Source organism: Zea mays, chromosome 2, assembly GCF_902167145.1.
Source record: "Zea mays cultivar B73 chromosome 2, Zm-B73-REFERENCE-NAM-5.0, whole genome shotgun sequence".
Taxonomy (NCBI): Eukaryota; Viridiplantae; Streptophyta; class Magnoliopsida; order Poales; family Poaceae; genus Zea; species Zea mays.
The window spans coordinates 237,011,109-237,021,153 of NC_050097.1; the positions used below are offsets into that span (position 1 = coordinate 237,011,109).

General features: G+C 42.4%; 1 protein-coding gene across 1 annotated transcript; it reads left to right on the forward strand.

The window, feature by feature from the left end:
- Positions 1 to 8,149: 8,149 nt before the first annotated feature.
- LOC103648195 (short-chain dehydrogenase reductase ATA1) lies at positions 8,150 to 9,813 on the forward strand. The gene is made up of 3 exons (XM_008672681.3): positions 8,150 to 8,550; positions 8,637 to 8,679; positions 8,779 to 9,813. Exons 2-3 carry the CDS (start codon positions 8,672 to 8,674, stop codon positions 9,554 to 9,556), a joined length of 786 nt encoding a protein of 261 aa, XP_008670903.1. The 5' UTR covers positions 8,150 to 8,550; positions 8,637 to 8,671; the 3' UTR covers positions 9,557 to 9,813.
- Positions 9,814 to 10,045: the final 232 nt, after the last annotated feature.

Below are 10,045 nucleotides of genomic sequence, written 5' to 3' on the forward strand. Positions count from 1 at the left end.
TTCTAGCAATAAAATCCTGAAGCAACATATAGCACCTATAATTTTGAGATTACTAGTCACATACTACTACTGTTCTCAGTCCTCTAGGGATGATTGACATATTTCCCAATTATTCCTACTGTTTCTATGTTGGCGAAGTTTATGTCATTGTTCACATATTGGGCATAGTTTCTTTCGTACTTGTTTATAATCAGTCAAACTATAACGAATGATGAACAACCTAAACTTCTATATGCTTTTATGAAAACCCAGGAGGCATGGCAAGAGGTTGATCCAGATGAATACTCTTATGAGGCAAGTTACATTGCTTGTTGTCTTATCCTTACTTCTCCAAGCCCCTCATTTGAAGCTTCATACATCAATATGCCAATATGCCATGTTTTAATGGTTCTTATGTTGATATCAGGAGCTAGTCGCATTGGGTGAAGTAGTTGGCACAGAAAACAGAGGTCTCTCTGCCGATACACTTGCTTCTTTACCTTCAGTAACATACAAGCTGCAACATGTTCAGGATGGCAACACGGAGCAGTATGTGCAAATAATTGAAGTTTTATAGTTTTGTAATGATCTAGGTTCTGTATATAAAGTTCTGATGTATCATTATTGTTGATAGATGCGTAATTTGCCGTGTGGAATTGGAGGAGGGTGAATCTTTATGCGATTTTTTATGGACAACAATTACACACAACATAACAGGCAATGGTAATTAATGTTGACAATTCGAATTTATTAATTCAAAAAATTAATAAGTACACAATTTTGCACATCATTTGTATAGCGTGAATTGGGAAGAAAACATAGAAAACAAAAAAAGAAATGGAAAAAGGGAATCTGTTAACACTGTAGCTTTAGGGGACCGAATTTAGGGGACGCTGCTGGAAACTGAGAATATATAGAGGACAGAATCTTTTAGAGTGTTCTGTAAAGGACAGAGAATATTCTTTTAGAGGATGAAATTTAGGGGACGCTGCTGGAGACAGCCTTAGAACTCATCACCGATATAGAGCTTTTTTACTAATGGTAGGACCCGTCATCTGGAGAGAGAAACAGTGTGTAAAAGTTGCAGCGTGTAAAAGTTTATGATTGCATACATCGTCCGACTCTGCATGTGCTAGATAGAGAGAGGAGTACGCGTTAAGACCATATTCAACAATTTATCTATATGGTCACCCAAAATACTATTTTGCACTATAGATTATACTGTTTTAGAATTTAAATATAAGTATGAAGATGTATACTGAACCATGCCCTTGTAGAATATATGCATGTTGAGAGAGAAACAAAAAAGACTAAACATAAAGCCAGAAGCTCACTAGAAAGCCCAAAGAAAGAATCGAGCAGTCCCAGGCCCATAACTGGCATTTTAAGCCCACTCCAAAATCCGCGATTAAGCAGTGAGAGAGCGGGAGATAACAGCGCCCTGTCCTTGTCGGCATTCCTTCATCTAATTAAGATCGTTTCATTTTCCTGAGCACATTCAGTTGCTATGGTTATAGAAGTGAAGTTTACTAGTCATGATTATATTATAAGTAATCAATGAACTTTTGACCATTGGAAAGTAACTTATTTTTTTGGCTGACTTATGATCGTCGAAAGTAAATAAGTTATTTTCAATGGCCACATGTCAATTGTCGAAAAAGTATCTTATTTGTGGTCATCAACTCGATCCATCGAAAATCTCTACTAACTATTAAAAAGCTAATGTAGACCACAAAGTGTCCCCGCCTCCCCTTATGGCGCCCTGCATGCAGGCATGCAGCTGCCCTCCCACTCACGCTACATGCAAGCCATATTGTCATCCTTCATAACGCATGAGCACGACTGTAGACTGCGTATGTAGATGTTGGTATTGGCGTAGCCGACGCATGTGAGAATGCGCACGACGTCAACTTGTCTGATACGAGAGTATCAGCAGCAGCCAGCCCCAGCCCCTAGGCCCTCCTACTCCCGGCCTCCTACTCCCGGCTTCCCGGGCGAGAAATTTATTTGTCCATTTGTCCATAGCTAGTTGGAGGTTTGATTAGTCTTGGTCTGACTAGCTAAGGGAGTGTGCTACGCCAATACACGCCATCCTCTCTCTGACGACACATCGGTAAGAGATGAAGGCGGGTATATATAATTAGACATCGTAATCCGCATGCAGAGCAGGCAACCTCAGCCCACGGCTCTTATATATTAAACCATACCACGTATACGTTGTTTTCAAGTGATTTGTTCACACTCGACAAAGTCAGATGATGTCGAGATGAAACAACACTAATGTTTTGGCATTAGAGTACCAAACAAGCAATACAAACTAAACTCGATCCAGAGCGTCTCCTCCTCCTCCTCTCTCTCGGTTGTTTAGCCACACATCACTGGCTACAGCGCAAGACACTTATCTTAGCCAACTAACGACGTGCCCCCTCATCCACTCATGCTACATGCAAGCCGCCGAAGTCGATCCTCGTGGCTCCCTCCACTCACGCTGCATGCAAGCATCAAAGCCGACTTATCCAACAACTGCTATCAGCCACTATGCACTAAGGAACGCTATGCCTAATGACGTGTGAACCCAGTCACATCCTGGGACCACGCGTCATAAGGCCATACGACTCGTCTCTTCTCCATGGCGTGTGAGCAAACTGGCTCGCATCACGCGCGCGTTCTAGAAGGACATGCAACGCGCCAAGCGCTTCACTAACAAATGGACACCGTGATACCATGCCGCCGCATAACGCTCGCCCCCGTTCCCGCCCCATCGTCCCCGCCTGACGCCCCCATCCCCTCGGGACGTTGGTTGGCGAGAGGGCCGGTGAGGCGACTCGCTCCGCTGTTAGGTTTGGGAGAGATCTAGACCTGACCGGATCAGTCAGTGCCACCGATCCCTGATCGAGTGGCGTAAATATTGTACCGTCACATCTGATCTACCAACTCCTTCCGACAAATTCTGACCACCCGCCGTCGACTCTCGTCTTGCGTCCTTCACACTTTTGCGTCTATTTGCTTGTTCGGCTTGAATACGTGCTTCAGCTTGTGCAACACAAGACATGTTAGAAATTTAACTATTTTTTGCTGACATTAATATTTATGAAACATGGATTGTGTGGAGGTCATTTGATTTAATGAAGCGATTCTAGGAATCCCTTCCTCCAAACATTAACGCACGCATTTTTGCATATATACTCCTAGAAAATGGAAATTTGGAGACCCCTCAAGTCCAAGTCCTTGTCGAGGCAATTTTTTGCACGTGTTCTTAATTAAAAACCTTGGTCAAGTTTTTTTAATAGATATACACAGTTTCTTAGGCATACTTCTCTTTGTGCACAATACATAGAAAATGATGACTAACTATCAATTACCGTCAAATCTACTCAATCATTTCCACAACACTTTTACAACATGCTGCTTATAACTAGCAGATATGAATGCTCATATGTGAAAAATAAGGATATGAAACTTATACCAAATGTTGTGTTAGCTACTCACAGGAGTACATTATTTATCTCCCAAGTTGCTTGAGCTATTTTAACCTACTTATCAATACATGTAGCTATGCTATGCTAGCTTTGATGAATATTCAATCCGAAAGGATGAGTTGAACCGTGCGCATTTAGTTCTTTCTTGTCCTTCTAAATTAGGTTCTTGTTGTGTTCAGTGAATGATTAATCAAGTTTTCCCAGTTAAATCTTCGACTCTGAATAGATACCAGAGCATTTATTCTATACTTAGAGTATAATATTAGTGTTAAGGTGATATTTTGCTATATGGATTTTGCATATCATAGTGATGGTTGTCGTTCTATATCTATGTTTTATACGGATTTTTAACTCCCGTGCCAATGCACGGGTACATATCTAGTTAACTATATAAGCCTCAGTTTTATCCTTAGTAAACCTTACACTACACCTTTTCTTACACACTTGTTGAGCACTAACTATAAACGTACTAATTTTTGATGAATTTGTTGTTCATACGAAGGACTATTATAAAAAATTTGAGGAGTTCTAGGCCTTCATCGCCCTAGTAAACCAGCCTGTGTAGTCTTTATGGATAGTGGTCGTCGTTTAGTTTCTTTTATTTAGTTATTTTTTGTGAAGACATTTTATTTATATAGTAAACTTTGTGACACTGGTTTCTATATAATGAGTCATCGTATATATGTAAAATTAAACATGACGTACATATGAGATGCATCTAAATTTATCCTTGTGACAAATAATATTCAAACGACCTCCTGCATGGTTATGTTGCATTATTTATATCTAGAAAACCCAGTAATCACTACCGGAATCCGGCTCTTTACCGAGTGTTAAGTGATTTGCCGAGTGTTTTTCTTCGAGCACTCGACAAAGAAGCTTTTTGCCGAGTGTTTTTCTTCGAGCACTCGGCTTGCCGAGTGCTCGAAGAAAAACACTCGGCAAAAAGCTTCTTTGTCGAGTGGTCGAGTGTTTTTTTCGACACTCGGCAAAGATCTTCTTTGCCGAGTGTTTTTGTCTGACACTAGGCAAAGAGTTTCTTTGCCAAGTATTGTTTTTCGACAGTAGACAAATAGCTTCTCTACCGAGTGTTTTTTCGACACTAGGCAAAAACAATTTGTCAATCAAAATTTAAAGCAGTAAATTAATTCAAACGAAAATGTTTTGAACTACAAAGCTTTATAACTCATCAAGATGTACAAAATTTATTTTGTCTATTTCTTCATATGATAAAGTTAAAGTAAATTTATTTACAAAATATATCTCTCTCTTGTAGTTTATGAAACTACGAGAGAGATGTATAAGATTTGTGAACAATATTAGAACCCCCATGTTGGATGAATAAATAATCAAACAATCAAAATAAGTTCTGTAGATCTTAAGAAGTTATAGAGTTTTGTAGTTTGCAACCTTTTTATTTGAGATCATCTTGTCAATGGAAACTATGTCTGAATTTAAACATTTTTAAATTTGAATTTGTGAAACGACCTCGAATGGGAAAACCACCAAAATAATAGTTGTAGGTCTCAAAGAGTTATGCAATTTGTAGTTAACAACTTTTTTGAAGTCATTTAGTGCCTCAAATAATCAATTTAATCTTGATTTGTTATAATATGTGGGGAAGGAAATGTAATATATACACAAATGAGATAGGAATGGTGTGGTAGAGGAGGCTACAACTGAGAGAGAGGTTGCGAGCTTGAATCTCATCGGCCACTAAACACATGAATTCCACTAAAAATGGTGAAAATGATAGGGCGATGGGTTGGGCAATGGCACTGTATGAGGGGTTGTTCCCCTAATGATTTTTTTGTTGTTTATACGATTTTTAATCTGCCGAGTGTCTGGGACACTAGACAAAAAAGACGAGTCCGATAGTGGATTTGGGGCTTTGTGTTGTCGCCTATTTGCGCTGAGCACCCAACGAACCTAGCCAAAGGGTAAACAAAGTTGGGCGGTTGAGGTTTTCCCTAAGGGCTAGTTTGATGGCAAGGAAATGAGAGGGGATTTAAGATAGAGAAAATCCTTTGCTATTAAATCCCCTCCAATTTTCTTATCACCAAAGCAACTCTAAGGGCTGATCTAATGACCAGAGAATTGGAGGGGATCCATGAACAACCTTAGGTGGCCTTGATTAGGGAATTTTTAGCCTCGTCGTCTTCGGCTTTGAGCCATTGGCACCAAGTGAAAATTTGAAAAAGGCATTAAAACTACCACTAGCGGCTTAATAAAGAAAACCATCAGTTGTAAGTGCATTTCTATTGGTGGTTTTATTAAGCAAACCGCTTCACTGACGGTTGCCTTAAGAAACCGTCAGTGGATATAGCATTTTCACTAGCCCCTAGCACTGAAAAAACGCTAGTGCTAATAGACTTAGAACCATCACTATAGAGCTTCTTTATACTAGTGTTAAGCTCCTACTGTTGGGACAGGCTCGATCATTTCGAGAGCTCCAAGGCATTTGCCGAGCTAGCTCGTCGAGCCTTCTTTGGCTGATTGCCTCCTCGGACGATGAGGGCCTACCTAGGTCTAGACCTGTCCCAAACCAACTTCTGATTGCCTCCTCGGACGATGAGGGCCTACCTAGGTCTAGACCTGTCCCAAACCAACTTTGTTCACCTAGAGGCTTTGGTTAGCCTCTAGGTGTGTGTGATAGGTGTCAGCTCTGGGGCCATATCTCACTAAGGGTTGATTTGGTGACAAGGGGATCACGGGAGGATTGGAGGGGATTGAGGGGGAAATAAACTAATTTCCCCCTCAATCCCCTCCAATCCTCCCGGGATCCCGGATCACCAAATCAACTCTAAGGGAATAAGAAAGAGGGTTAATTATGCTATTAGAATAACCCCAAAAGAAGCCCTAATTTGACCTGAAAAACAATATTAGGGAGCAATCACATTTCCATCGTTTCAACAACTCCCTCTTTCTTCCCCCAAAAGCTCCACGTCGTGTGACCTCCCTTTCCTCGTTTTTTCGTGTGAGGGGTGCTTCCCCAATTTGGGTGTGCTTGTATCCCGCGATTGTTTTTGCCGCCGTGCGTTCCTGGAGTTGCTGGAGCTTTTGCGTGCATGACTTACAGGCTTGTGGCCCATATACGAACGTAGGTTTTGGGCTATTTTTTAATTGGGCTATTTTTTCAATTTTCAGCATTTGTTTAAGAGCACCCTTAAATATTTTTAGCCTGTCCCAATAATCTTTTTTAGGGAAACTTTTTAGCATGCTTTTGGAGTTACTCTTATGGTACTAATTCGCAAGTTTACGCAACTAAGGTGTTAGATATTCACATAGCTTTTAGGATGTATCTTAAAAAGGCTAGCATAACTTATAATTTAGTATGCTGGGAGTACTTGACTATGTGTAAGTCTAGCTTTGAGCTTGACTTAGAGCCTGTTTATTTCACATGATAACATGTCCAAATTATATAATCCAACTTAAATAATCTAGATAAGAAACAAACAGACAAATTATTATGTCAGCTTATATAATTTAGGGGGGGGGGTCAGATTATCATAATATCATACTAGCAAAGTGCCAGTACGTTGCCACAATTTCCATTTATACTTAAGTATAGAATATAAAACATAAAAATATAGGTGGTTTGTTGACTAGGTGAGTGTGAATGTAGGTTTAGAGCCAACAACCATGGTTTGAATCTCTATTTATGCATAATTTTAGCATTTTTACTATTTAAATGTGAGGGAGCACGATAACGACGGAAACCGTGGAATTGGTGTTTTAATATGATAGCGAAATCTACTCAAGAGGTGCATTTAGAGATTATTCTATACAACCCACCTAACAAAAACACTCTCACACGCATAACCTCCACTAAATCCATCAAACAGATCGCACTCAGACTTAACATACCAGTAAAACCAATGGTTCAGATCGTTAGATAACTCCTCTCCCTTACTCACTAAAAACCAATGGACAATATTATTTGGATCATCAATGACTCCTCATTCCTTCCCCCACCGTCCCGAGCGTCCCCCTCCCCCGCGCCCCCCCCGCCTCGAGCCTACCCCGCGTCCTCCCCCTCACTCGCGCTATCACCGCTGCTATTGTCAACCATTCTCCTCGTGCTGTCGTCGTCGATCTCTAAAAGAGATCATAGACGTTAGCACGGACTATACACTAGTTTTGTTAAAAGACTCACTATTCGTGACAACTTCACGAGAAATTACCAACAATTGCCACTCTTTACAAAAAAATCATATATTTTTCTTTGCTCCCGTTACGTAACACATGACAAAAATCAATAATCAAAATTATATTACAATAAGCTGGGTTGACAAACAGCTACGTTCAGATTATTTAACCTAAATAATATAATCCAGATTATTTAATCTTATGTATAAGATTATATAATCTATAAGCTGAAACAAACAACCCTTATATTATATCCTTATATTTACTGGTCCTGTGCAAATTATTTAAACCACCGACAACGTCGCGAGGCACTGAGCGGCACCAACTAATTAATCAAGTCAGCTATATCGCTTTCACAACTACTTTCTTCATGATGGTAGGTCAGCAACGAGATATATGCAGTGCGTGCGTCATCGGAGAATACTTAGCTGAGGTCATTATTGCTCATTACATGCTGTAGTAGAACATCCTAACATGCATCCAGCTGATAATACATGGTGCACGTTCGGTTGAATAGCAAACTGATGGATCGGAGCAGTGAGAGACTTATTGTGCAACGCGATCAGCAATCAATAGAGATCTTAGATCCAATCCACACATCCAGTGTGAGCTTGGACACAGCCATGAGATGCCATCATCCGAATGCATGTCAGAGATATAAAATTCATGCAGATAAGAAATGCTCGCTCCTGCTCCATGTGTACCACGAGAAGTACTCCTAATTCAAACTCGATCACGACGAGTTGAGATTTCTCGAGATCTCGATCGAACGGATCTCAGAATAAAAATGGAGACCTCGTTAGTTAATTTGACTTCCTGTGCCGCTTCATCGCGGTTTCTAACTATTTATTAGGACGAGCAGAGGATCCATCAACTCAGCTTTGCAGAGAAGCAGCCGCAAGCAGGAGCCTTTCCGAGTGTGTGGAGCAGCAGCAGCCGTAAGGTATGCATGCCTGCTCCTAGCTTGATCAAATTGTATCCATAGCAAGCTAACGATATGCTTGGTGTTTTTGTTGTGATTGCATGCAGAAAGGGGAGTGCAAAGTAAGCTTCATATATTTTCCATGGCAAAGTAAGCTTCATATCTACCTATATGCATGCATGCATTTTGGACAACTGAATATTATTTCAAGTCTTCTCCATGCATATGGGATGTTTTGATGCAATGCAGGCTCTTCGGAAAGGTGGCGATCGTCACGGGCGCCGCCAGCAAACTGGGCGAGGCCATCGCCAGGAAGTTCGTCGACAACGGCGCCAAGGTCATCCTCGCCGACATCAACCGCCACTCCTGCGAGAACATAGTAGCGGCTCTCAACAAGACCAACCACGGCCCCGCGGTGGCTCACGCGATGCGCATCGACGTCAGCGAACCCGACAGTATCCTCGCCACCGTCGAGGAGGCAAAGAAGGTCTACAAGCAAGACGTCGACATCTTCTACAACAACGCGGGGGTCAGCAACGTCTCCTCCCCGGCCTCCTCCATCGACATGATGAGCTTCAGGAACACCATGGCCGTCAACGTCGAGTCCGTCATAGCCAGCATCAACCACGCCGGCGCCGTGATGCGCAGCAACAAGATCGGCGGCGGGTGCATCCTGTGCACGGGCAGTCCCGTGGGCTCGCTCGGCGACGTGGTGCCCTCGGCGTACAGCATCTCCAAGGCCGCGGTCGTGGGCGTCGTGCGCGCCGCCGCGGCCGAGCTGGGGGGACACGGCGTCAGGGTCAATGCCATCTCGCCGTACGGCGTCGCCGCCAGGTTTGACAAGGGCGTGCTGAGGCACATCTTCCCTCACGCGACTGACCAGCAGCTGGATACTATGATCAGCAGCTACGGCACCTACACGGTGACCGAGGACGACGTGGCCAACGCGGCGGTGTACCTGGCGTCCGACGCTGGCAAGAACATCAATGGCCAAAACATCGTCCTCAATGGCAAGTTCGGTCTTTAGAAGTGTGGCCGCCAACGGTTCTGTTGGGGCTCATTAGCGGCAACTTCACACACCCTGGGCGACTTCCATTCATGCCCCGTTGTTTCCTGAATAAATAGTGTGGCTGTCAGTGAGCCACGTAACGTGTGTTTCCATTTCTCTTTTTATTTGCGAAATTTCGATGTTTCAAAGTTTGGCAACAAGATGTACTTCAAATCCATTTGTCCTCCCATTTAATTCTCATAATGAATAAAATCGTCGTCTTTACAGTCCCTTCATCTTTCCGCAATCTTTAGGCTATGTCCAGCAGGCCATGTAAACGTCGTTGTAAAATACTATTTTACACTGTAGATTGCAATGGTTGTAAGTGTAGTTTGAAATAGGAAGTGCGATAGGGAGTCTGTTGAAGATAGTATTAGCACATATGGTGCCCTCGAGTCCCGTGCAGCGAGTGGAGCATAAATGCGGCGTCGAAGTGACCATACGAGAGTACCAACAAGCGTCTGAGCA